The 25,474-nt window shown below is 65.6% G+C and overlaps 3 protein-coding genes and 1 long non-coding RNA gene across 13 annotated transcripts; 1 reads left to right on the top strand and 3 right to left on the bottom strand.

Annotated features, from left to right (window-relative positions):
• Positions 1 to 310: 310 nt before the first annotated feature.
• Positions 311 to 4,589, bottom strand: LOC139788387 (myosin light chain kinase, smooth muscle-like). Of its 6 annotated transcripts, XM_071728307.1 has the most exons (12): positions 4,575 to 4,589; positions 4,395 to 4,434; positions 3,598 to 3,670; positions 3,145 to 3,246; positions 2,689 to 2,779; positions 2,401 to 2,604; positions 1,938 to 2,155; positions 1,428 to 1,551; positions 1,200 to 1,352; positions 915 to 1,032; positions 745 to 835; positions 311 to 581 (listed from the first exon to the last, which is right to left on the bottom strand). In XM_071728307.1, the coding sequence occupies exons 4-12, from the start codon at positions 3,158 to 3,160 to the stop codon at positions 493 to 495; spliced, it is 1,104 nt and encodes a 367-aa protein (XP_071584408.1). In that variant the 5' UTR covers positions 3,161 to 3,246; positions 3,598 to 3,670; positions 4,395 to 4,434; positions 4,575 to 4,589; the 3' UTR covers positions 311 to 492. The 6 variants fall into 6 exon arrangements, 5 of the variants coding, with proteins under 5 accessions (XP_071584408.1, XP_071584409.1, XP_071584406.1 ...); XM_071728308.1 differs by lacking the exons at positions 4,395 to 4,434; positions 4,575 to 4,589 and having other exon boundaries at positions 3,145 to 3,216; positions 3,609 to 3,832; XM_071728305.1 differs by lacking the exons at positions 4,395 to 4,434; positions 4,575 to 4,589 and having other exon boundaries at positions 3,598 to 3,831.
• Positions 4,590 to 8,779: 4,190 nt separating this feature from the next.
• Positions 8,780 to 11,180, top strand: LOC139788386 (uncharacterized). Its single transcript, XR_011722845.1, has 3 exons — positions 8,780 to 8,930; positions 10,475 to 10,526; positions 10,784 to 11,180. It is a non-coding gene; the product is annotated as an uncharacterized lncRNA (long non-coding RNA).
• Positions 11,181 to 12,747: 1,567 nt separating this feature from the next.
• Positions 12,748 to 14,232, bottom strand: HEXIM1 (HEXIM P-TEFb complex subunit 1). Its single transcript, XM_071728303.1, has one exon. It carries the CDS (start codon positions 13,986 to 13,988, stop codon positions 13,086 to 13,088), a length of 903 nt encoding a protein of 300 aa, XP_071584404.1. The 5' UTR covers positions 13,989 to 14,232; the 3' UTR covers positions 12,748 to 13,085.
• Positions 14,233 to 15,583: 1,351 nt separating this feature from the next.
• Positions 15,584 to 21,795, bottom strand: ACBD4 (acyl-CoA binding domain containing 4). 5 transcript variants are annotated; one of them, XM_071728452.1, is made up of 10 exons: positions 21,660 to 21,795; positions 21,432 to 21,552; positions 21,250 to 21,334; positions 21,059 to 21,179; positions 19,324 to 19,407; positions 18,290 to 18,396; positions 17,617 to 17,704; positions 16,583 to 16,743; positions 16,350 to 16,394; positions 15,584 to 15,973 (listed from the first exon to the last, which is right to left on the bottom strand). In XM_071728452.1, exons 1-10 carry the CDS (start codon positions 21,730 to 21,732, stop codon positions 15,863 to 15,865), a joined length of 996 nt encoding a protein of 331 aa, XP_071584553.1. In that variant the 5' UTR covers positions 21,733 to 21,795; the 3' UTR covers positions 15,584 to 15,862. The 5 variants fall into 5 exon arrangements, with proteins under 5 accessions (XP_071584553.1, XP_071584550.1, XP_071584554.1 ...); XM_071728449.1 differs by having other exon boundaries at positions 21,685 to 21,782; XM_071728453.1 differs by having other exon boundaries at positions 21,250 to 21,357; positions 21,660 to 21,776.
• Positions 21,796 to 25,474: the final 3,679 nt, after the last annotated feature.

Here is a 25,474-nt window from a genome sequence, read left to right as displayed (position 1 = left end):
TTCTGGGTCCCCTACAGTCCTACTGGTACCAGAACTGGCCCAGAAGCAGGGAGAGAAGAGTCCCCAGGGATCATCCCGGCCCTTGCTGGCCCTGGGCTCAGGCCATGGTGCCAAACCCCCCCCCCCGAAGTTATGGGGAGAGTCTTGTGAAGCGGGGGCTGCTGGTGAGCATCCCCACCCAGTCCCTGCAGCATCCCTCCTGGAGGAGACAGAGGTGATGGATGGGCCAGTTCCCAAAAGGGAGACACAGCTCAGGCAGCTCTTTCCCAGCAATTATTTTTGGGTGGGTGGCAAAGAGCAGCACAGAGAGTGCAGAGATGCTCAGTGCTTTATTGGTGCCCAGTGAAGGCCGTGCTGAGGACAGCAGGCACGGCTGTCCCCACAGGGACACGGTGGGAGCCCAAGCTCACCACAAGAAGAGGAAACCTGGGGTCTGGGTCTGGCACTTGGCCAGGCTCCTGGTGGGAGCTGCTGGAGGAGGTTTCATCTCCATCACTCCCTGCTCCCTGCCTGTCCTGGGGCTGCAGAGCTCACACCTCCCTCCTCCTCTTGGGCTGGCAGCTGCTCTGAGGAGCTGGGACCTGGTGGTGACAGAACAGAAATGCCACACTGGGGACATGCCCGAGGGTTTGCTGGTGCCAGGACAGGTTGGAGAAGCTGCCCAGGATCAGAAGCTGGGGGTGACAAGGCAGGGAGAAGGGGGCTGGTGGGACACACTGGGGATGATGCTTCAGGGGCCATCACCTTCCTCATCCCCAGCCTCTGACACTCTCCTCTCCGGGCTCTGGGTCAGCAGGGTCAGCCTGTTGAGGGCCAGCAGGGCTCTGCCTGTTTTCTGGAGAGAAAAGGAGAGGAGAAGAGGAGCTCTGAGCCCCACCAGAACCATCCCCACATCCCCACATCCCCCTGGGTACCTGCCACTTGCGACGGGTCAGGAACTGCCTGATCCTCTCCTTGGAGAGCACCTTGGTGCTGCTGGGCTGGGGCTGCAGCCAGGGATGGAGCAGAGCCCCTGAGCTGGAGAGACGGCGGCTGGGGCAGAGGAGGGGGGGGTCAGGGGTCTGCACCACCACCAGACCCTCAGGACCTGGCATTGTCCCCTGGAGTGTCCCCTCCAGCCACCACATCCAGTTCTTTCCCCTCCAAAGCCCAGCCCAGCTCTGTCCATGGGATCCCCCCAGAGCCCCCCCAGCTCCTACCCAGGCTCCTTCTGCAGCAGCTGCCTGATGAAGTTCTTGGCTTGCTGGGAGATCTCCGAGAAGGTCTCGTCCTCAAAGTCCCACTGGGCAGCTGTGACGTTGCTCAGTGTCTCCATGTCACTGTCCCCCAGGAAAGGGGACTCCCCGCTCAGCCTGGGGGGTGACAGGGACATCAGTGGCAGCTCAGCCCCCCCCAGCCCGAGCTGCTGTCCCCAGGAGGCCACTCACAGGATGTAGCAGATGACACCAACGCTCCACATGTCCGTGGAGCAGCTCACGGGCTCAAAGGCCACCACTTCAGGAGCCATGAACTCGGGGGTGCCGTGTAGCACCTTCACGGGGGTGTCTGGAGCTGCAGAAATGAGGGAGACCACGGGGCAGGTGTGGAGCTGGGATCACCCTGGGGCACCCCAACACCTCCTGGGCACATGAACCCCCACGTCCACGTGGAGCTGCCACCCCCCAGGACCCACTGCAGGTCTTGGTGCTCTCCTACACCACCTCTGGGTGCCAAGAACCCCCAGGACCCGGGGGGGTTTTGGGGTCTCCACCTCAGGGGCAGGGCTGGGGACATGCAGGGCCCGGATCCAGCACCCCTGCTGCTGGATCAGGGCTGCCTGTCCCGGAGGAAGGGGCAGAGGACATCAGGTTCCTCACTGAGGTGCCCAGGACAGGCCATGTCCCCGTGATGGTGACAGTCCCTGCCCTGGTGCCCCCCAGCAGCCCCCCCTTGCTCACCCAGCTGCCGTGCCAAGCCAAAGTCGATGATCTTGAGGCAGTGGCTGCCGGGGCTGACGCAGACGATGTTCTCAGGTTTGAGGTCAAGGTGGACGATGGTCTGGTTGTGCATGAACTGCAGCCCCTCCAGGATCTGCTGCAGGTACTGGGCACTGCTGGGCTCCGTGTGCTCAAACTCATCGCCCACGATGCGCTCAAAGAGCTCCCCCCCCGCCACGCTGCAGGGGGAGGAGGTGCTGGGGACCCTGCTGGGACCCCGAGGAGGAGAAGCCCCTTCCCCAAGCAGGGAACCCAGACTCAGTGCTCTGGGACCACCTCACCACCCATCTCCCCTGGGTCTGCAGGTTTCCCATCCATGCTGCACCCCGTGCCAGCACCCCAGGCTGCAGGGACCCCTCCCCACCCTCAGTGCTCTTCCTCGCAGGGTTCAGCCCTGTCCCCCAAGTCCCTCTGCCACACTCACTACTCCATCACCATCACCAGCTCGGTGGGGCTCTGGAAGGCAGCCAGGCACTGCACAAGACGTGGGTGATGCAGAAGGTTCATGAGCTCCACCTCTGCCCGAGCTGCCCCTTTCTCTCTCGCCGTCCTCGTCCGGAAATATTTCCCAGCCCGGATTTTGCCGCTGGATTTTTCCTGCAGCCGGTACACGGTCCCGAATTTTCCCCTGGGGCGGAGTGAGGGTGAGAAGCCATCACCCCCCATCCCACCCCAAATCCCCAAGCAGAGGGGGTGCAGGGTCCCCACTTACTCCCCCAGCTTCTCCAGCCGGGTGTAGAGATCAGAAACCTCCTGCTGGGTGTTGATGGCCACGTCGCAGTGCTCGAAGCTCCCCTCAGCTCCTGGGAGGGATGGGGCAGGGATGGAGCCCTCACAACTGGGGATCAGTTCCCTCTGCTCCCCCTCTCATGGTCATTTCTGTGCCCCCCCCCAGGTCTGGCCACCCTCCCCATGTGGAGTGGGAGCCGGGGGGAGGTGCACCCGGGCTGGTGCCACAGGAGCTGCTGGCAGAGCCCAGAACCCTGCAGCTCAGTTTGGGGTGAAAGGTGCTTTTAGGATCAAAAGTCCAAGGGAAACAGGGCCATGAAACAGGAGGGGATGGGAGCTGGTGTGGATTTGGGAGGGGGGGGGCTCACACCAGCACTGGGGTCCCCATGCCAGGCACCTCCATCACCTCTCCTGGGGCAGTGCCCCTGCTCAGCCCTACCTGCTGCCTGGGCCATGCCGGTGCCACAGCTCCTGCCAGGGGGTGCTGGCACTGTCAGGATGGGTGCTGGCACTGTCAGGATGGGTGCTGAGGGAGGTGATGCTGCAGTGTGGAGCCCCATGCTGTCACCTTGCCAGGAGAGACCCCCAGCATCCCCCACCCCATGTCCCCAGGAGGGGACCCAAAGCCCCTCAGCAAGGGGCCAAGAGCAAGAGGCCCCCTCAGCAGGGTCCCTTCTCAGGTGGGGCCAAGGTCACTCCCTGCCACCACTTTTCTCCTGCCACATCTTGCATCAGCCAGGAAATCCCCCGGAAAAGCCACGTTTCTGGGGCAAAGGACCTGCTTCCTCCTGCACTTCCCTCCCCCCTCCATCCTCCAAAGGTTTGGAGCACAGGGCGATGACACCCAAGGGTGGCAGCACCCAGACCCCAACCCCCGAGCCTCAGTGCTGACCTGTCACTGACCTGTCACCAGAGGGTCCCCTCCTGTCCCAGGCCACCCTCAGGTCCCTGCTGCTTCCCGGTCACTGCGGAGCCACCAGGGAGATGGAAGGAAGGAGCAGTGCTGGGGGTCCTGACCCAGGAGGCTGAGGGTGTCCTGGGGCCACCTCAGGGTGCAGCCCGGAGCATCCCTCCCTCTCGGGTGCTGGGAAGAGCCTGGAGCTCTCCTCCCCTTCCTTCCCAGTGGAGCCTTTCCGGGCTTGGGGGGTAAACAACCTCCAGCAGCACAGCTGAGCCCTTCCCGAACCCTGCCCAGCACCGAAATCCCAGCACCCTGATCCCAAGCCCTGCCCAGCACCCTGATCCCAAACCCTGCCCAGCACCCTGGGCCCCCACCCCTCAGCACCCCCTTGAGGGTCACAGGTTGGGCTCAGCTGCCCGGGCAGGGACCTGCAGAGACCTGGCACAGCTCATCACCCAGCAGAGCTCAACCCTCCCCGAGCAAATCCCAACCCTGGGGCTTCTCAGGATTTAAATCCCAGTCCCGCTCACACCCCCGCCTCCTCCCTACCACCCCTGCGGCCGAATTCCCGCAGAGCTCCCGCACCTGAGCCTTATTCCCGGCTCCCACCCCCCCATCGCTGTCCCCAGACCCCACCCAGGGCTTGGGCTTTGCCCGGGGGAGCTCAGCTCCAGGCTCAGGGAAGCTGGGATGAAAGGGATGGGGTGTTGCAAAACTCCTCCGGGCCTCTGAGCCGGGTGGTTTGGAGGAAAAACGGGGTTTTCCAGCTCTTCTCTCCCAAAAGCCACCCTGAGCAGCTGCTCTGGCACCGCCGTGCCTCAGTTTCCCCTGTTTCAAACCAGGAATAACACCGTGATTTCCTCCCGGAGCCGAACCCAGAGCCGGGGGTGGGGCAGTGGCCCGAGAAGGGACCCGCCCCCTGTCCCCCCGTGTCACAGCATCACCCGCGGATGTCACCCCCCTGTCACCTGCTGGTCTGACGTTGGGTCTTGGGGTGATCCGGGGCTCCGCCAGCGCTGCCAAACGCGTCACCTCCCCTCCCGATCGGCACAAAGTCCGCGGCTGCAGCAGTGCCGGGGACAAATGTCCCCAGGGCCACCACGGCCTCGCTGCCTGCCTGTCCCTGTCACCTTGCCACCGGCGGGGTCGAGCTGCTGGGTGGGGGTGGTGTGGCCGGGGTTCCCCAGCGGTGTCCCCGGGGTGAGGGATGCACGGGTGGGCCCGGTGTGGTGCCACTGGGAACCAATTGCTGTGCTGGGGACAGGAGCAGGACACGGGGATGGCCGGGATGGGGACAGGAGCAGGACAGCCCCATGGGAACGTGGCAGCATCCAGCACTCAGACAAAGGAAAAATCCACTGGGAGCTGCTTCCCATCCCATCCCCATCCCCATCCCCATCCCCATCCTCACCCCATCCCCATCCCCATCCTCACCCCATCCCCATCCCCATCCTCATCCTCACCCCATCCCCATCCCCATCCCATCCCATCCCCATCCCCCATTCCAGCCAGGAAACGGGGTCACATCCACGGGACAGCTCTGTGACACCAGCCCCATGTCCTCAGGGGTGCGCTGTGACCCCGTGAGGTGACAAGCCGGCACAGCCAGGATCCCTTTTTGTCACCAATATTTTTCTCTGTTCCTGCTGGGGACCGGGAAGGGCTCCATGCCCTGGGCACGGGCAGGGATGTCACCCCCACCCCTGCCCTTTGTCACACCATGGGTGTTGGGTTTGGGGACATGGCCCATCCGTGTGTCACCCACCACAGCCATCCCCCTCCCGTTAATTAATTTCTCCGGTTAATGAGTCATTAGAGCCCACACCCGGGCACTCCCGGGCTCCCCCTGGGCCATGGAGCCACCCGCAGGGAGGAGCCCCCAGCAGAGCCAGGGGGGGACTTCCAGGTGACCCCCCCCCGACCCTGAGCCCCCTCATCCTCCTCCTGGGGACACGGGGTGCACAGGGGACCTGGGGCCATGTGGAGGGGACAGGGACATGGGGGACACAGGGAGGTAACCAGGGACATGGGGAGGGCCAGGGGACATGGAGGGCACAGGGGACACTGCAGGGGACACTGCGGATCGGGGGGGACACTCGGATCGGGGGGGACACCAGAGTCCTGGGGCCCCACAGAGGTGATGAGGGGCAGCGGGGGGGATGCGGCAGGGGACATGGGGTGCACAGGGGACCTGGGGCCACATGGGGGGACATGAGAGGTGGCACCAGGGATGAGGCCACACGGAAGCCACGGTGGAGCTGGGAGGGCCTGGGGACACCGAGGGACACCGAGGGACATATTGGGGACCTGGGACCTGTCGGGGACACCGAGGGACACGGTGGGGTGCACGCGGGGGACCCGGAGACACGTGAGGGGGGGGACACAGCGGCCTCGGGGAGCGCTCAGGGGTCTGGGGACACCCAGAGGGCGTGGGGGGGCGTGGGGACCCGCGGGGGGCGGGGGGGGGACTCCCGGAGACACGGGGGGGAGCCGAGGGGCGGGGCCACGGCGGGGGGCGGGGCCTGATGTGCGCGTGTTGGGGGCGGAGCCATAGTAGGGGCGGGGCTACAGGCGGGACAAGGGCGGTGTTGTGAATGGGCGTGGCCACGCCAGCGGTGGGCGGAGACCGTGGGTTTGTGGGCGTGGTCTGGTGTGGGATGGGCGGGGTCATAATTGGGTGGGCGGGGTCATTTAGGCGGTGGGCGGGGTCAAGTGGGGCCCCATGGGGGGGGTCTGGGGGTGACCGAGAGAGAGATGGGGACACCGAGAGAGGTGATGGGGACACTGGGGCTGTTTGCAGAGCTGTGACCCAGCACTGCGCTCCCCGGCCCGGTCCCGGTACTGAGGGTTCTGCTGGGTCCTGGCCCGGTCCCAGGGGGCAGCACCACCCCAGGGCTCTGCTCTGCACCCCCCCCAACTGCAAACCCGGACCCCAAAACGCTTCGGGAGGAGCCCCCCCCCCATGCCATGGGGGCCAGGACGGTGCTGCCGGGCGGGGATGTCCCCAAAATATTCCTGGGAGGTGTGGGAAGGGTCCCAGCACCCAGGTTTTGGGGTGTTACAGAGGGCAGGAGCAGCCCTGGGTGGCAGCTGGGGCTCTGGGTGGTCCCGCTCAGCCCCCCCGGGGTGCTGGGGACTGAAACACAGCTGGGAAAAAACAAAATAAATGGGAAAAAAATAATTCTGAGGGCATCAAACATAAAACCTGCCAGCACCTGGAGCTCAGGGCTCAGGGGAGGTGACACTGCCCGACCCCACTGCCACGGACACTGGGGGCACAACCAGGGCCCTACAGGGACAAAAAAAAAACCAAAAAAAACCCCAAATTCCACCTGGGCCAAAACCCAACCACAGCTGGGGACCTCAGGGAGCTCTGGTGTCCCTCCAGTCCTTAAATCCACCTCGTGCAGCGCTGGGTGCTGGGTGCTGGGTGCTGGGAGGTGTGGGGTACAGGGCAGGATCGGGCAGGGACCCCACAGCTGTGTCCCGCAGGGCTCTGAAGGGACAGAATCCTGGGAATGGGGACATTTGGGGGGTCAAACCCTGCCTGGGGACCCTGCCCAGGGCACAGCTCTGACACCTCTGCCAGGCATGGAAAACCCCCCGAAGGGGTTCCCGCACCATTCCCGCACCATTCCTGCCCCGCCAGCTCAGGGGGCGCTGGGGAGGTGTTCAAGGAGCACCCCAGGGGGGGTGGCTCTGCCCCCCGGGAAGATCCCAGCGTCTCCCAGACAGGGAGGTGACAGGGACAACCCCTCTGGAGGAGCAGAGGGGCCACCCCAGGTCCCCCCTGCTCGCTGGCTCCGTGTCACCCATTGCCACCACCCCCTGGCACCGGGGCCATGGGGGACAGGGGGATCCCCAGGTGACATCTGACCCTGCAAAGGGGGGTTCTGTCCCCACAGGGGGGGCCGTGCTGGGACACAGCGGGGCCGTCCGTGTCCCCCCCCTGCACATTTTATGCCATTTGGCCCATTTTTCACCTTTCCTGCCAGCCCATTTCCAGCACCATTAACTCCCACCCATTAAAATCGTAACACAAAGGGGAACTTTCTGATCTGGGGGCTTTCCAGCCCAGAATAAACCCAAACCCTCTGTGTCCTCCCAAAGCACCGAACTCCACTCAGAAAGCTCCCAGCAGCCAATTCCCTGAATCCTTCACCCCCAAATCCCATGGGAACACAGCCCCCCCCCCCCACTCCAGGAAAAACCAGCCCGAGATCTCAGCCTTTGCATGGAGATTTTTTACTTTTTTTTTTCCTTAATGCTTTATTTATTTATTTATTGCCCCCCCTGTGCCCCCACTCCCCAGCACACACATCACTCCCAGCCTGAACCCCCCCCCCCGTGAATCCCGGGGCCTCCTGCCAGGCAGCGTTCCCGGTGCCAGAGGGAAACCCGCAGCGGGAGGCACCGGGCACAGCTTTGGGGCTCCCGGATCCCAGATCCAAGATGGAGCCCGGGCTCACCCCGGGAGGAGGAGGAGGCAGAGCTGGAATTGGGCTGGGACACCTTGGGGCACCACTGCCCCCCCCTCCCCGGGAGATGTGGCTGCAAATCCCGACCCAGGGGCGGTTCCGAAGCGGGAGAGGCACCGGGGGGCAGCAGGAGGCCACAAACCCCTCCGGAACGGGGGTGACCCCTGGGAGCTGGGGGTTCCCTCCGAGCCAGGCCCCTTCCCGTAGCCCCCCACCCCCCTGGGCATCCCCCGTGGCACCGCGGGGCCGAGCAGCACCCGGGGCTGCGTTTCCGTTTCTCTATTCCGGGCCAAACCGCCCTCACGGGGCCCTGACCGCCCAACCCTGGCACTGCCCGCCCCGCGGAGCCCGGGGAGTTGGGGCTGGGGTTGCGGGTCCCCGCTCCCTCTGCGCCCGCGGGGCCCGGCCAGGACCGAGCCGGCACCGGGACCCGAACCGGGAGTTGGGCCCGGCCCCCGTCAGCCCCCGTCAGCCCCCGGGCGCCCGTGGCCATGGCAACGCGCGGCACCGGATGTAGCGCTGCCGCTGGGCATCACGGGACAGCGAGTCCGCGGCCGCCCCCTCCCCGCCCGCCCAGCGCGCCGCAGGACTACAGCCCCCACAGTGCCCCGCGGCGAGGCGCGCCCCTCCCCTTCCCCTTCCAACCTCGCTCCCATTGGCTCCGCCGAGCCGTCGGGCAGCGGCACGGAGGCTCCCGATTGGCGGGCGGGCGGCGGGGCTGAGGCGGCGGCTATGGCGGCCGAGCGGGCGGTGGCGGAGCGGCCGCCGCCATTTTGTGTGTGTGCGGGCGGCTCCGGGCCCCGCCGCTCCGCTGCCGAGCAGGGGGTGCGCGGTGCGGCGGGGCCGGTGAGCGGCCGGGGACCGGCGGGAGGGGGGACTCCTCCTCCGGGGTGCCGAGTCGGAAGCGCGGAGCGGCCCGGCCGGGCCTCCCTTTCCCCGGGAGCGCAGCGCGGGTCTCTCCGCCGGCCCTGAGGTGGCGGCGGCACCGCCAGCGGCCGCTCCTCCCGTCAGGGTGCGGCCGGGGCTGCCGGGAGAGCCGCGGCTGGAGCCGGGGAAGCCCGGAGCGGAGCCGCGGCCTCCTCCCGGGGTCCGGGGGCGCGGCGGGGCGGGGGGGAGGCCCAGCCCGGGCCGGGCGGTCCCGTGGTGGCTCAGCTCCGGCCTCACCTGGAGGGCTGGGGGGGAGGGAGGGGGAAAACATTTATTTTTCTAACGAAACCCGCGTCGCAGTGTTTGCCCGTTCCGCCCCGGCTCCCCGCGGGGCTGGTGCCTGCCTGGCCCCGAGAGGAGCGAACTGGGAAGGAGCAGCAGCGGCGGAGATGGAAAGGGAAATGTGGGGCTGGAAACGGTTCCTGGAGGGGTGAAGCTGCTCCTGGGCATCGCACACAACCGCGACGGGGGAAAAAAAAAAAAAAATCCCTCGAATTTAATCGTTTGTTTCACACATTTTGGCCGAACCAGGGGGGTTCTCCCCGCGTGGATCCAGTGGATCCCAGTAACATGGCCTCCAGCAGCTGCTGCTTGTTTGGCTGTGCTGGGGCCGAAGGGGAAACTTCTCAAGCTGATAATAAACTGGAGCAAACCTTGTGCTGGAGATAGAAATGCCACTCCTGTGGCTGGGGGAAAGGAGGAGACAGCTGAGGGGGGGTTCCTGTGCTAAGTCAAGGAAAAAAACCCAAACAACTGGTTCTTTTTTGAAAGAAAACTATTTTTTTTTTTTTTTTTAATTTTTTTTTTGTAATAAACCCGCCCCTCAGCGCAGGGCAGTTTCTGGGCTGGCAGCCTCTGCAGGGGGGCTCAGGCGTGGAGCTGGGGTTGCTGTGTTGCTGTGAGAGCCTCAGCCACGTTTCCTTCCCTCTGGGAAGGGCAGATAATGCCAGCTCATCCCTGGGTATTAACAGGACTTGGTTTGGATGTGAAACAGGGAGATTTTGGAGGCTTCTGGTGAAAAACCAGATTATTTTACAGTTATGCACTTGGTGGTGTGGGGTTTTTTTGAAGGGGGTGCTTTGTTGTTGTTGTGACTCCGCTGACAATTCCTGACCCCTGTGTTGCCTGTTGGGTCCTGAGCTCAGAACCTTGGTGTTTTTTAGAATCTGCATTTCCTGACAGGGAGGTTTCTTGTTGGGTGCTTCCACATGCACACCACAGCCCAAGATCTAATTTCAAGTTTATTTTGCAAACTAATGGGGGTTGTGCTCTGAGCTGTGTCCCTCACACCCCCTGGGGTTGTTGGGGGCATTTTTGGTGGGAAGGGGCCAGGGCCTGGTCCTGACAGCTGAGGTTTGGTTCTTACAGATGGACCAGAACCTCCTGTAAAGCCTCTGTGTGTGCAGAGCTTGCTGTGCTGCAGTCTCCTCTTTTTTTATTTTTTATTTTTATTTTATTAACAGAGTGCTGCTTATCTTGCACCACGGGAGTCACCAGGAGATCCCAGCCCACTGGGTAAGTGGCTCCTGCTCAGCCCGGGCAGCTAACGAAGGTCAGTGCAATTAGCAGGAGGTAGTTAGGCAGCAGTGGGATTGCTCCATGAAACCTGGCTCACCCCAGGGAGGGGGGCAAGGAGCAGCTCAGGGGCAGGATTGGGGTTTTGGGGTTTCACTTCACACCCAGGGGCTGTCACAATGGATACTTCCTTTTTATTTATTTATTTATTTATTTATTTATTTATTTATTTATTTATTTTTATTATTTTCTTGCAGCCCTTTCAGGGAACTTTTCTGTCCTTCCACCCCTTCACCCCTGCCTGGGGGGTGAGGGCTGTGCCAGCCCAAGGGGGGTTCAGTTCCTCCCTCTCCTCAGCCTTTTCCTCAGCATGTGGGGGACCCCGGTGAGGGGAGGGGGGTCCCTGAGTGCCCGCGTTCCCTCGGGAGCTCTGGGGGGGCCGTTCTGGGGTCAGGGGGTGCTGCTGGGCTCAGGAGGAGCAGAGCAGAGCCCGGCTGGCTCAGACAACCCCAGGAATGATGTGCAGGCCCCAGGGCTGCCTGGCTCAGCCTGGGCTTGTTGGGACTCGTCAGGAGGGGTTACCTGCTGCCCTCTGACACCACCCAGCAGCTCCTCAGGTTTGTGTGGGGTTTCCCTGAGCTGCGGAGCAGAGCTGGGGGGAAGCGGGGTGGGGGGAGGTGTGGGTGAAGCACACGGGGGGCTCAGGGGTCCCCATGGGGCTGTGTCTGCCTGGAGGTTTGGGCACAGGAGCTCTTGGCTGGGAGCAGGAGGAGTCCGGGTTGTTAGAGCTGCGTTAAAGGGAGCAGGATCCAGCAGGAGGAGTTGGAGCAGGAGGGGAGGGGATTGTTAACACTGCTTGGAGTGGCTCTTGGAGTTCTGATTGCTGAAGGATTTGTGGAGAACTCTTCCTGGGAGTTAAATGTAACAACTTGAGGTGAGTCCAGCCCTGTGCGTGCCCTGAGCTGGGAAACGGCCCTGGCTGGAACGCCCCCCACCCCCCCACCACCCTTCACTAATATTGTTTTTGTTACGTAGTGTTTCCCCTCACCCAGGTTCCAGGATCTCCATTTCATGGCACTCCTGAAGCAGACACCTCCTGGCAGGGTCCTGCCCCAGGACATCACCACCATGGCAGCAGGGACAGGGAGCTGGAATGGGGCCTTGGGGGGGAATAAGTCCCTGGAGGGAAGGAGCCCGGGGCCTGGGCACTGCCCCCCAGCCCCAGCACTGCCCCCCAGCCCCAGCACTGCCCCCCAGCCCCGGGCACTGCCCCCCAGCCCCGGGCACTGCCCCCCAGCCCCGGGCACTGCCCCCCAGCCCCGGGCTCTGCCCCCCAGCCCCGGGCACTGCCCCGTGCTGCTGGGGCAACGGGGAGGAGCTGGGTGGCTACCAGTCTATGGGGCAAGTAGCCCTCCAGAGGTTCCTTGTTCCCCCCTGGAGTGGGGCCAGGGTGGTGTCAAATCCCCCCAGCAGAGCCCCCCCAGCTCCCCACCCCTCAGCCTTTGATAAAAGCTCCTTTTCCCCCCCAGTGTGTTGGGGTGGGGGTCACCCCAGCTGCTCCCCAGTTACCAGTTACACGTTCCCAGTTGGGACATAACGTCCTCCCGTGCCACCACAGCAGCCTCAGGCTCCTCCAGGAGCTTGTGGGGTTTTAATGCAATTCAGTCCAACTCTTTTTAATTGTTTCTCCCCCCAGAATCCCCCCCCCAGCTGCCTGGCCCTGCTCCTGCTTTTCCCCTCCCGGGGAAGGCTGAGCCCTCACCCCCTGGCAGCCATGTCACAACTTTTCCCTGGGCCACTCCAAAGCTTGAAGTTTCTCCTTTAGTTACCCCTAAAACTCCATTTTTAGGCCGTTTGTGCCCAGATTTCAGGTACCTGGGCCCGGTTCCTCCAGGCCTGGGGGGAGCAGAGCTCACTTGAAGCTCACTTGAAGCCAGCCTTGAAGCAAACAGAGTCCAGGTTATGAGAGTGTCCCCACTGCCCAAACCATTCCAGGAGCTTTTCCAGGGATTTTTAACTGTTTCAGCTCATGGAGCAGGATGGGAACTGAAAATTAGAGGAGGAAAAGAACAGAAAGGGCTAAGGGGAAAATTTCAGCTCCTTTTAACCCAACACCAACAACCACAGAGCACTTACAACACCATGAGAATGATTCCAAGTGAATTCCCCGCTGGAATGCCAGTCAGAATATTTTCTACAAATCACACCAAAACCGTTACAGTTACAAGTAATTAAATTTATTAGACCTCTGTATTTTTTTTTATAGTCAGTTTTGGCCAATTTACAGCTTTCCTGGGGATTTTTTTTTTTTTTTTTTTTTTTTTTTTGGTTTAGACACACAAAAAAAACCCCAACCTTAAAATCAACTCATAAACCAAGTGTCACAAATACATCAACCCCCCCCGTCCCTTCACAGCACCCCAAAAAAGGAGGGGGCCTGGCCCCCCCCCCCCCCGCACTTTCCTCCCGTTAAAAAGGGTCCCCGCTCTCTGTACAAGGTGTAGATTGTGACACCCACCGCTGTAAAAAGCCCCCCCGCGTCCCCCCCGCCCCCCAGTGTCACTCCCCCTGCTTGCAGGGGTCCTGCCCGCTCAGGTCCTTCTCCCGCAGCAGCCGCAGGTTCTCCGCTCTCAACCTGTCCACCTCCAGCTCCAGCTGCCGCACCCGCGTCTCCGTCGCTTCCCCCCCGTGTTTTTTGCTCTCCATCCTCAGCCGGTTGTTCTCCTCCTCCATGCGGGAGAGGCATTTCTCCAGCTCCAGGTATTCCTTCACCAGCTCCTGCTTGCTCATGTTCTGCAGGCTCTCCACATGGTACCGCTCGTAGGTCTCCGAGAAGTCCCTCTGCAGAAACTCGCTGCCGTCCCCCCCCATCCCGTCGCTGCCCCCGTCCTCCTCCGCCGCCTCCTCCAGGAAATCCTCCTCGCTCGTGTCGTCCGACTTGGCGGCCGCTCGCCGGGGGTACAGCCCGGTTTTCAGGTCGGGCTCCTCCTGGTCGTGGTCCTCCATCAGGAACTGCGTGGTGTTGTAGGGGGCCACCGGTTGCCCCTTGGCGAACATCTCTGCGCGCAGCCGGGAGGCGCGGAGGCTCTGCCGCTCGTCGAACTGCTGCTTCTCCTCCCAGCTCAGCTTCGAGTAAGGCTTCCAGCGCCGCTTCTTCTTCGACGGCCGCCGCCGGTGCTTCTTCTTCACCGGCCACTCCTCGGTGCGCCCCACCGAGGACCGGTACCGCGGGCCCAGGCCGGGACGCGCCGCTCCGCCCGCCGCCGGCCGCCCCTCGGCTCCGCCCGCGCCCTCCGCCGCCGCCTCCTCCGCCCCGGGGGGCGGCAGCCGACCGGCCTCGCCGTCCGCCGCCTCTCCGCGCTCGGGCTCCGGCTCGGACCGGGGCTCCGGCTCGCCGCGGGGCTCCGCTTCGCACGGGGGCTCGGGCTCCGGCCCCGGCTCGGCGGGCGCCGCGTCGGCCATGGCGTTCGGCTGCGCTCCGTCGGGGACCGGCGCTACCCGCACCGCATGGGGCCCTCCCGACACTCTCCGTCTCCCGCTGCCCTCAGGCCGCCCGGGCCATGGCGCGGGGCCCGGGCCCCGGGGGTCACCGTCACCGTCACCACCACCGCTGCCGCCGCCGGCCGCCGAGGGGTTAACGCCGCCGGGCCCGCCCCCCCGCGCGCATGGCACGCGCCACCGCCTCCCGCCACGCCCCTCCCCGCGCTCCCACCCGCCGCCGCCGCCGCCGCCGCCGCCTCCCGACTGCCGCTCCCCGCCCGCTCCCCCGCCTCATATACCCGCGCGCGCCCGGCCCCGCCCCGCGCAGGCGCGCTGCTCGCCCCGCCCCGCGGCACGCGGGGACCCGCGGTGCCCCGCCCCCGCCGCGCGCCCGCCGCCGCCGCTACGGTTCCCCGCACGCGGGCGGCGCCGCCGAGCGGCCAATGGGCGGGCGCGGTGGGCGGGACCGACCGGCGGGCGACGCCCCCTGGAGGGGGCGGGAGGGCGGCGCCCGTTGGCCGCGGAGGACGCCGCTCTCGAGCGGCACAGCCAATCCCCGGGGCCGGGAGGCGGGGCCGGGCCGTACCACGCGCGGAGGGGGCGCCCCCCGCACCCGGGGCCGCGCGCGCCTCGCGACCTTCAGGGCCGCGCCGAGGGCAGCGCGCGCGTGGATCCCCCACCCGCCTCCCCCCCGCGCGCCCGTGGGGCGGCTCAAAGGAGCGCGAGCCCGCGGGGGGTGGGGGGGGGCGGGCGGAGCGGCCCCGGGAGCTGCGCGGTGCGGCGGCTGCTGCAGCCCCGCGGAGGGACATGTAAACAAACCCGGGCGGAAACAAGGCCCGGCTTAAAGGCGCCGCGTCCCTTTCTGTCCAGGGGCGGAGCTGCGCTACAGAACGCCTGGGTCTGCCCGCGGGGGGGGGGGAGGGGGACAGGGGGGAAGGGGCACCCTGGTCTCGTCACCTCCCCCCCCAGTGTCCGTGTCCTCCCCCGCACAGTGCCCGTGTTACCCCCCCACAGTGCCCGTGTCCCCCCTGCCGCGGTCCCAGGGGCCCCACGGCCGGGTACGGGACACCCCGAGAGGACCCGGGGGTCTCTGGGGGAGCCGTGGCTGGGGGGCCATGGAGGCGCCCCTGTCTGGGGACACAGGGAGGGGATGGGGACACCCCGGGGAGGGGGGGGGGGGTGTTTGTCCCCCATTGTGGCCGCAGAACGGGGCCCGGCCCAGGCCCCCTCATCGCTGCCCACCCCCCCACAGCCGCCCCGGCCCGGGGGTCACGGCGGGGAGGCCCCTGGGGAAGGAGCCGTTGGGGGTCCTGGGGGTCCCCAAGAGCCGCCCCCCCCTCCCGGGTCGCCGCCGTGGGGGTTCCCGGTGTCAGGCCCCGCCTGCGGGCGCCGGAGCGGGGCAGGAGCCCGGTACCGGTCCCGGTGGCACCGGAGGCCTCGGCCCGCCCGGTCCTGCCCAGAGCTCAGCGGGAGGAGAGGGCCTGGGGACAGGGCTGGCAGGGCAGGGACGGGCAGGTGCCACCGTGCCCTCTGCGGGGACAGCGCGGGGGGAACAGGCGGGGCCGCCGGGCTCTCCCAAGGCAACTTTAATAGAGGCAGAGTGACACGGCCCGGCGCTCCGTGCCCTGCAACCCGCGGCCGGGAGCGGGGGGATCCCCGGGGACGCGCTGGGGCGGTCCCACCCCCCCTCCCGGTTCCCGGTGCCGTCCCGGCGCTGCTGGCGGTGCGGGGCGGGGGTCCCGCAGGAGCCCCCGGGTTGCGTGAGGCGATTCCCGCGTCAGCCGGTGGAGCCTTCCCGGCGGGCGAAGCGGGGTGGGCGAGGAGGGGCGGCGGTGGGGACACGGCTGTCACCTCTGTCACCTCTTCCTGCCCTGCCAGCGGCGCAGCAGCCACTGGGTGATGAAGGGCCAAGTGAAGAGGAAGACGAGGGTGTGCGGGGACACGGGCAGGGGCCACGGGGACGCTGCCTGGCGAGAAGACAGAGAAGAGGGGGTATGAGGGACAAAAGTGTCACCGGTGTCACCAAACGCCCCCCTCCCCCCAGGGCTCCAGCGAGAGGCAGGTGGTGGGAGGTCACTGTCACCGCAGGTCTCTGTCATCCTGTGGCCATCTTGCATCAAAACCGTTGTCCCTGGTGCCCGGATGCTGGGGACACAGCCCCAGGGATGTCACCTGCTCCCCAGCTCAGGGACCCTTCCCCAGCCTGTCCCCTCATGCCAGATCTCCAGGACCCCACGGGGTGCAGGCAGCCAGGCCCCTTGGGGCAGGTTGTGGGGCACCAGGGACACCATGGAGCAGGGACAGCACGGCCACCGTGCAGCAGGGCCACCATCTCCAACTTACCTGTGAAGTGAGTGCCTGGCCAGGGCCTGTCCCACCCGTGTGCCCCTGCAAGACAGGAGAGGGTGCGGGGTGTGAGCAGGGCTGGGCCCCCGAGATCCCTGTCTGCACCTCCACTTTCCGCCTGCACCCCCATTCCCTGCCTGCACCCCAGATCCTTGCACCCCCGTTCCCTGCCTGCACCTCACTCCCTGCCCTACCCCAGAGCAGTCCCGGTGGCCCCGCAGTGTCGGTACCTGCTGGGCCGTGCGGGTCTCCAGCAGGCTCAGCCGTTCCAGCACCCTCCTCATGTCGTCCTGCAGTGCCCGCACCGTGCCGGCCACGCGTGTCTCCAGCTCTGCCGGCAGCTCCCGGGGCAGCGCGGGGCCGTCCCGCCCGGTCCCGCACTGCCGGGGATCTGCGGGGACAAAGGCGCTGGCAGGGGGGGTCCGGTGGGTGCTGCCCGCACCGCGGCTGCTCCAGCCCGGACGAGGCAGTGGGGCTGTCCCTGGGGACACCTCCCCGGGCAGCAGCCGTGGCCGTGGGTGGCAGCTGAGCTGAGGGGCAGTGGCTCTGCTGGGTGGGACCCCTGGGCCTGTGCCCACCTCCCCCCGGGCCCACACCCCCCCGGCACATCCAGGGCAGCCCAGGAAGGGTCTGAGGGAACACCAGCGGCAGTGGGCAGTGCCAGAGGTGGTGGCACCAGAGATGAGGGTGACAATGCCACCTCACCACAAACCCCGGGATGTGTCTGGGAGAGACACCAAGGTGGGCAGGGGGCTCCTTGTCCCCGCTCGGCAGCTGCACAGCTCAGGGCCTGGTTGCCCCAGATGCCAGCAGAGGTGTGGGGGTGGCACTGCAGGAGCAGGGTGTCCCCGGGGCTGGCACCATTGGGGACACGGGGCCTGACTTCACCCACTGCCCCCCAGCAGTCAAAGCCCCTGGCAGTGGTGACCACGGGCAGGAGCTGGGATCCACACTCCTCCCACTCCCAGCAACTCCAAATTCCCAAATTCAGGGAATTTAGCACTATTTTGGGAAGCAGGAGACATAGGGAACACTTCCTAGGAGAGGAGACACGGAACTGCCTGGGGACCTGGTGAGAGGGGACACTGCACCCTCCTTATGGCTGCCAACAACCACCCCTGGGTGCTGGAGCCAAACCCTGCTCCCTGTAGGTGCCCACACCCCCCAACCCCCCCCCTTAGCCCCCCAGACATCCCCTGACCCCCAAGCCCCCCCGTGGGGGGGTGGTCAGGGAGCAGCAGAGGGACCCAAACGCTTCACCCACCTCTCGGGGCGCTCCTGCCCTCTGCTCTTCGGCCTTCGCCCCCCTCACCCTGCCCGCCGGGGGGGCACGGGCCCAGCGGGCACCCAGCCTGTGCCAGGGGAGAGGAGAGGGGTCCTGAGCCCCCCGGTCCCCTGCCCGGGGGCTGGGGGAGCACAGCAGCTGAGGACGGGGCACTGGTGGTGACTCTGCCCACTGGGGTGGGGATGGGGAGGGAGGGGGCAGCGCAGAGCCCTGGGGAGGTGCTGGAGAGGGACACAGAGCTCCTGGGAGAAGGAGGGTGGGCAGGGGGCTGCCTCCCCCAGACCCCCACACCCTGACCCACACTGTGGCACCTCGGGCAGTGTGGGGAGCAGGGCTGTGAGGGGCCCACCCAGCCTGTCTGGGGCTACCAGCCTGACTCAGCCCCACGGCCACCAGTGTCCCCTGAGCCGTGCTGCAGGGGTGAGGGGACCACGGGTGTGCACTGAGGGGTCCTCAGCATCCCCCCGGTGACAGGGACACAACGCTCGGGGCCAGACTGGCCTGGAGCTCACAGGTGCCCAGGAAGGTGACACCGAGGGGCTGGGTGGCAGTGTGGTAGTGGCAGGGCAGGGGAGCTGGTGACACGGAGGTGGCAGGGCAGGAGGAGCTGGTGACACGGAGGTGGCAGGGCAGTCCCAGGTGCTCCTGTTACCTGCTCGGGCTCCACCTGCTCCAGGGTGTCACAGTACACATCCCCCTCCGAGTCACTGGTCACCGGGCCACCTTCGGTGGCCTCTGTGGCCGGAGCCAGCCCGTCCCCTGGAAGGGAACACAGGGCTCAGGGTGGCACAGGGGTGGCAGGGCTGTGTCCCCAGGGCAGCACGGTGACAGATGTGCAGGCAGCACTCGCCAGCACCACACCGGACAGGAGCAGGGGGAAACTGAGGCACGGAAGGGGCTGGACTGGCTCTGCACCGCTCTGAGTGGTGGCTCTGAGTCCAAGGACCAAATTCCCCCTTTCCCTGTGGCAAAGCCCTGGCACAGGCACCCCCTGGCACGCTGCCATGGCAGGGGGGGTTCTCTGCCCAAACCCCGGGGGATCCACGGCTGCTGGGACCCCTCACACGATGGGTGACAGAGCGTGACCCGCCAGGCGGGTGGGGACACTGCCCAGCGCCCCGCAGGCTGACAGCCCGGGCACGGGGGGATGGGCAGGGCCTGGGTGCTCGGTGACCATATATGATCCTGCGGGAGGCTGGGGACGGCGGCAGCGGGAACCGCCTGTCCGGAGCATCCTGCCCGGAGCGGGGCACGGGCTGCGGCTCCCGGGGACAGCAGAGCAGGGGGAGCCCCACGGGTGGGTGTGCGAGGGGCTGTGGGGACGGCAGGGCAGGGGGGAGGCAGGACGGGGAGGGGATCGGAACGGAGCTGCCGGTGCCGGGGTAGGGACGGACGGGGCTGGAGCGGAGGGCGGAGGTTCCCTCCTGGAGCACGGGGAGTGTTTTCCCAGTTTTCCACAGGGCACAGCCTCGCCCTCTCGCTGCCCTTGGGCACAACCCGGCCCCTTTGCCCAGGGAAGGGTCCAAGCAACACGCCCGGGGCTGCCCAGAGCTGGAGCCACGGGAAGCTCCGGAAAGGTCCCGCTGCCCGGGAATGCCGGTGGCACCGGACCCGAGGCCGCCGTGTCCCTGCCCGGTGCCTCCTCCCGGGGTCTCTGCTGGGTGCTGCCACACCAGGGAGACCAACCTGGCACCTGCTGCCCGTCCCGATGCTCCCGGGGGGCTCCGGGGGGCTCCTCCTGGCTGGGATCGGCTGTCGGCTCCCGGCTGCCTGCAGGGAGGGGAAGGGGCAGGGGTCACGGTGCTGAGGGGACACCGAGGGGACACCGAGGGGACAGTGCCCGGCGCTGCCAGCACAGCTGGGGGACAGGGACACAGAGGGATGGCAGGGATGGGGAGGGGCTGGATCCGTGTGCGGGAAGGAGGGATCCAGGGGAACTCCACCCCTGCCCAGACCCTGCCCCACACCTGGGGGTGGCAGGGGAGTCCCTGTCCCCAAGCCCCTGTGGCAGCAGAGGGACCCAGCAGCTGAGTAAACACCGATGGGACACAGCCCCTGTCCTTGTCCCCTGGCAGAGCACATGTGGTGACAAAGAGCCCGACAGGAGGAGTGGTGGCTGGGGACACAGCAGACCCAGAGCAGGCTGGGGGTCCCAGCCCCCCCCTGGAGCCCTGGGGGTCAAGCTCAGCCACGTTTCCAGCAGCCCCAGGACTTTGCTCTCTGCTGCTGGCCGGGCAGGGATGTGGCAGTGCTGCCCCCGGGACCCCCAGGGCCCAGCCCAGGGGACTGAACCCCCCAGGGGGATGAGGGCAGCCCCCACCCCACACAGGAGCCAGGGCTGCTCTGCTCAGGGAGAGAGCAAAACCCCAAATCCTTCCTCAGTGCATGTGCTGCCACCCCTGAGCACTGTCAGGTTCATAGAATCCCAGAATCCCAGACTGGTCTAGGTTGGAAGGGACCTCAAAGCCCCCCCAGTGCCACCCCTGCCATGGGCAGGGACACCTCCCACCAGCCCAGGGGGCTCCAAGCCCCATCCAACCTTCAACACTGCCAGGGATGGGGCAGCCACAGCTTCTGGGGGCAACCTGGGCACCCAGGGGCTCAGCACCCTCACCCCAAAGAGTTTCTTCCTAATGTCTAACTGTGAATATACCCCAAAAGTTCATCTGCTGCCCACCTCACCCACTGGAGGTTGGCACAGCCAAGCCACTGATGTGCAGCTGGCAGGATCCCCCTGAAGCTGCTGACACCTTTCTGACCCCTCACATCCAGCCCCTCACTCCTTCAGAGGGCTCCCCCAGTCAGACCCACTGAGCACTGCCCTTCTCTGGGGGTGGGACAGGTCCCCAGCCCCCTCACAGCAGGAGGCAGCAGCCACAGGCCTGGAAAAGGCTGGGAATGACTCTTCTCCTGCACAAGGTTTTCCCAGTAATCATGTTTCTCAGCCTTGGTCTGTCCCCATCCCCTCTCTGGCAGGGACTCTGCAGCCTATCCCCATGTTTACAGCCACTGCTCCCTGTGCACAGCCCGGGGGTGCTGCCAAGAGCAAGCCCAGCCCCAGCTCTGGGGATTCGGTGTCTGGAAGCCGAAATCTCTGAACTGCTCCCCTCAAAGTTTTGTGAGGAGAAAACCCAGACTTGAAAAGACCTGAGGCACTTGAAGAGACGCCTGTTTGGAGATGCCCAAACAAGGACCTCGGCAGCAGCTGCCCCGTGGCAGGAGGGTCAGGCAGGATCTGCTGTGTCTGTCCTGTCCCCCTCTCACAACAAACGTGTGCAGGGGAAGAGCAGAGCCCAGAGGTGAGGGCTGTACGGGTGCAGAAGCAAGCATGGGACAGCAGGAGTGAAGTGCCAGGAGACAGGAGTGTGTCAGAGGAGTGAGGGATGTGCTGGGCACAGGCACAGCAGCAGCTCCCACTCACCTCCTTTCCTCTTGAAGAAGGTCTCGGGGGGCCGGGGCATGTCGTGGATCACCTCATAGAGTGGCTCAAAGTACCTGAACATCTCCTCTGTTGTCTCATCCATGGGCACTGTGTCGATGACCTGGGGAGGGGACAGAGCTTGTGATGGGCACCAAGCACCCCACAGCCCCTCTCTCCCCCTTCCCACTTACCTTTTGGGCCACCTTCTTCATCTCAGCCACATAAGCTGCCATCGCCTCCTCCTTGGACATCTTCCCCAGGCTGTGCCAGGCATCCCTGGGGGTGACAGGAGCTGTGAGCTGGAGAGGAGGGGAGGGGGAGTAATTCGGACCAGAAGTGGGGCCACTCCCCCACACCCCCCCATGGGCCTTACCACTTGTACCGGCCGATAGGGTCCCAGAAGCCGGGTCTCGGGCCTTGGCATCGCCCCGCTGTCGCCTGCTTGTAGTAGCTGTAGAACCGCAGCATCTCCTCATAAGAGGGTCGGTACGAACCTATGGAGGCGACACATCAGCGAAGCCGGGAACGGGGCCGGGGCGCTGCGGCCGCGGCCGCCGCCGCGGCCGCAGCTCCCCGGCCCCGTTCCCGGCTTCCTACTCACCGCTCCGGGGTAGCCCTTGGATAACCTGAACAGCAGCTCGGAACTGAGCCCCGCAATTCGCCGCCTCCTCCATGGCGCCGACCCCGACCCCGTCCCTGCTGCTGCCGCTGCTCTGAGGGGAAGAGCGCGGGGAACCAATCAGCGCCCGCCTTCCATCGGGCCCTCAGCATTCTGACCAATCAGAGCGCCGCTTCCGAAACGGGACGCGCTGCCCCCTTTCCCGCCCCTTGGCTCCCCGGAGCGTCGCAGCCAATGTGGAGGCGAGGAGACAGCGCCCCCTGCTGGGAGAGGGAGGGATGGAGGCGCCCTCTGGTGGAATGAGGGAGGGACTGCAGCGGGACAGGGACAGGGATAGGGATAGGGATAGGGATAGGGATAGGGATAGGGATAGGGATAGGGATAGGGACAGGGATAGGGATAGGGATAGGGACAGGGACAGGGACAGGGATAGGTATAGGGATAGGGATAGGGACAGGGATAGGGATAGGGATAGGGATAGGGATAGGGATAGGGATAGGGACAGGGACAGGGATAGGGACAGGGATAGGGATAGGGATAGGGACAGGGACAGGGACAGGGATAGGTATAGGGATAGGGATAGGGACAGGGATAGGGACAGGGATAGGGATAGGGACAGGGATAGGTATAGGGATAGGGACAGGGACAGGGACAGGGATAGGGATAGGGATAGGGATAGGGATAGGGATAGGGATAGGGACAGGGATAGGGACAGGGATAGGGATAGGGACAGGGACAGGGACAGGGATAGGGACAGGGACAGGGATAGGGACAGGGACAGGGATAGGGATAGGGATAGGGATAGGGACAGGGATAGGGACAGGGACAGGGACAGGGACAGGGATAGGTATAGGGATAGGGATAGGGATAGGGATAGGGATAGGGACAGGGATAGGGACAGGGACAGGGATAGGGATAGGGATAGGGATAGGGATAGGGACAGGGATAGGGACAGGGATAGGGACAGGGATAGGTATAGGGATAGGGATAGGGATAGGGATAGGGATAGGGATAGGGATAGGGATAGGGACAGGGACAGGGATAGGGATAGGGATAGGGACAGGGATAGGGATAGGGACAGGGATAGGTATAGGGATAGGGATAGGGACAGGGACAGGGATAGGGATAGGGATAGGGATAGGGATAGGGATAGGGACAGGGACAGGGACAGGGACAGGGATAGGGACAGGGACAGAGAACCGGGACAGGGATAATGAGCATCTAGACAAGGACAGCCATAAAGAGCATTGGGATAGGAACAGGGACAAGGAGCACCGGGACAGGGGACAAGGACAGAGCATCGGGACAGGGACAGCCACAAAGAGCATCGGGATAGGATCAGGGACAGAGCACAGGGAGAGGGATAATGAGCATCGGGACAAGGACAGAAACAGGGGCAGTGAGCACCGCGACAGGGACAGTGACAATAAGAATCGGGAATGCGACAGGAAGCACAGGGACTCTGAGCACCGGGATAGGGACAGTGGGAATGAACATCGGGACTGGCACAAGGAGGGATGGTGGCAGTAAGCACTGGGACAGGGCCAGTGGGCATCGGGATAGTGACAAGGGACACTGGGACTGGGGGGGGGGGGAGACCAAGCACAAGGGACGGTGACACTGAGCACCAGGACAGGGCACTGAGACAGTGACACTGAGCACCGGGACAGTGACACGGAGTGCTGGCACAGAGCTGCAGTGCAGCAGGCACAGGACACTGCATGGGGACACTGCATGGGACAATGCTCAGCTGCGATGTCCCCAGACATCCCCTGGTGCTCCGGAACATTGCACCAGGGCACAGGATGACACGCGGGGACAGGGCAGTGGCCCACCCGGGGCTGTGCAGCACGGGTGGCACCGTGGGGCAATGCTGTGGGGTGACAGCATGGGGTGACAGCACGGGGCAGTGGGGCTGTGCTGTGGGACACCGGGACAATCACCCAGGACAGGGGGAGGGGATCCCCGGGAGGGGGGGGAGCTCATTCCCGGTGCTCACCGGGACCCCGGCTCCTTCCCGGCCCGGCCCCGGTCGGCAGAAATGGTTAACCCCGCTCGGGCTAAGATGCGGCTCCTCCCGGTACCTCCCCGGTCCCGGCCCCGGTCCCGGCGGGGCCGCCCAGTTCCAGTCCCGCCCCGGCCCCGTCCGCCACCGCCCAGCTCGGCTGCACCGGTCGGGGAGCACCGGGAGAACCGGGAGAACCGGGGGTATCGGGAGAACAGGGAGCACCGGGAGAATCGGGGGCACCGACGGCACCGGGTGCACCGGGGGTACCGGGAGTACTCGGGGTACCGGGAGAACCCGGAGAACCGGGGGCACCAGGAGAACAAGAGGGTACCGGGGACACAGGAAGTACTGGGAGTGCATCGGGGGCACCGGGAGGACCAGGAGTACCGGGGACACCGGCCTCCACCATGATCTGCGGCAGGAGAGCTCTTCCCGAGCAGCCCCGCACCCCCCCGCACGGCCCCGGCCCGGCAGAGCTCGGAGGAAAATGGGTGAGTCCCGGGACAAGGGGGGCACCGGGTGGAGACCCCGGGGGGCTGTGCCGGGGGAGGTCCTCGTGTCTGGGAAGGTCCCCGAAGTGGCTGGGGACCCCGATGGCAAGGGTGGACCCCTATGGCCGGGAGTGTCCCCAGGGTTAAAGGGGACCCCCATGGCAAAGTGTCCCCAAGACAGACAGAGTCCCCGGGCAGGAAATTGTCCCCATGGCAGGGAGTGTCCCAGGAGTTAATGGGGTCCCCCACATCAGGACAGGGTCCCCGTGGCTGGAGGGGTCCCAAAGGCAGCCCCAGAATAGCTGAGTATTGCCCAAGATGTTGGGGGGCAGCAGGGTTGGGGTTTGGCCACATCACAAGTGACAGGAGCCCTCCTGCTCAGAGTGTTCATTGTCCCCATGGCTCAGCTCCAGCTCCCCGGAAACCTCACCCCATGCCCTGCCTCAGTTTCCCCACAGATAGGTGTCACCGTCAGCTTGGGGCTCCCTGGCCCCACGGCAGCTCAGAACCCCCCACGCCCCCGGCAGCCAGAGCAGGACCCACGGGTGCCCATCTGGGCCGTGGTGTGGCACCGGGGGTGGCTGGACAGGGCAGGGACCCCCACCATGGAGTGGACCCTCACCCCATGGCCCGCGGGTCCCCCGAGGCCACCGTGTCCCTGTGCCCGGCCTGGCCCCGCTGCCAGCACCGACCCGTGATCCCCCGGCGGAATTTGGGCAGGACTGGGGCGGGATTTGGGTGGATTTGGGCGGGATTTGGGCAGCTCTGCCGGGTTCAGCTCCTGGGCTGTAAGAGCGATCCAGGCTCTGCCCTGCCCTGCCAGGTCCTGTCGGTCCTGGACAGCCCCATGGTGACCCAGAGGGACATGGTGGCTTGTCCTGGCTGTCCTCTCCTGTCTGTGCTGTCCATCCCATCCTGTTCATCCCATCTCCATCCCATTCCCACGCCCCAGGGGACAGTGACACAGCCCCATCCCCCCTGGTGTCCCCACGCCCCAGGGGACAGTGCTCCACTGCAGCACAGCAGGAGCCAGCCGTGGTGGCCCTGGGGACAAGAGTCCTGGTCCCCTGGGGTGGCCTTTGGGACACAAGTTGCAGTTCCCTGGGTGGTTCTGGGGACACAAGTCTCCTGGGTTGGCTGTGGGGTCCCCTGGGTGTCCCCCAGCACCCAGGATGTCCCACAGGATGCTGATGGGTGGGGACACGTGGAGGAACCTCCATCACCCCCCAGGATGGGGACAACCAGGATGGGGTGGCCGGGCCACCAAAAGCCCAGCACAGCCCTGGGGGGCAGAGAGG

Source organism: Heliangelus exortis, chromosome 29, assembly GCF_036169615.1.
Source record: "Heliangelus exortis chromosome 29, bHelExo1.hap1, whole genome shotgun sequence".
NCBI lineage: Eukaryota > Metazoa > Chordata > Aves > Apodiformes > Trochilidae > Heliangelus > Heliangelus exortis.
The sequence above is the reverse complement of the archived record's forward strand: the minus strand, read 5'-3'. Positions and strand labels throughout refer to the sequence as shown.

Coding starts and splice junctions, on each gene's coding strand:
- LOC139788387 (XM_071728307.1), bottom strand. Junction 1,353..1,427: donor GGTGTCATCTGCTACATCCT/GTGAGTGGCCTC, acceptor GTCACCCCCCAG/GCTGAGCGGGGAGTCCCCTT. Junction 582..744: donor AGAGGCTGGGGATGAGGAAG/GTGATGGCCCCT, acceptor TGTCACCACCAG/GTCCCAGCTCCTCAGAGCAG.
- HEXIM1 (XM_071728303.1), bottom strand. CDS start 13,988: ATGGCCGACGCGGCGCCCGCCGAGCCGGGGCCGGAGCCCGAGCCCCCG.
- ACBD4 (XM_071728452.1), bottom strand. CDS start 21,732: ATGGAGGAGGCGGCGAATTGCGGGGCTCAGTTCCGAGCTGCTGTTCAG. Junction 21,180..21,249: donor TGAAGAAGGTGGCCCAAAAG/GTAAGTGGGAAG, acceptor TCCCCTCCCCAG/GTCATCGACACAGTGCCCAT. Junction 17,705..18,289: donor AGCAGGTGGAGCCCGAGCAG/GTAACAGGAGCA, acceptor CCCCTGGCACAG/GCTGGGTGCCCGCTGGGCCC.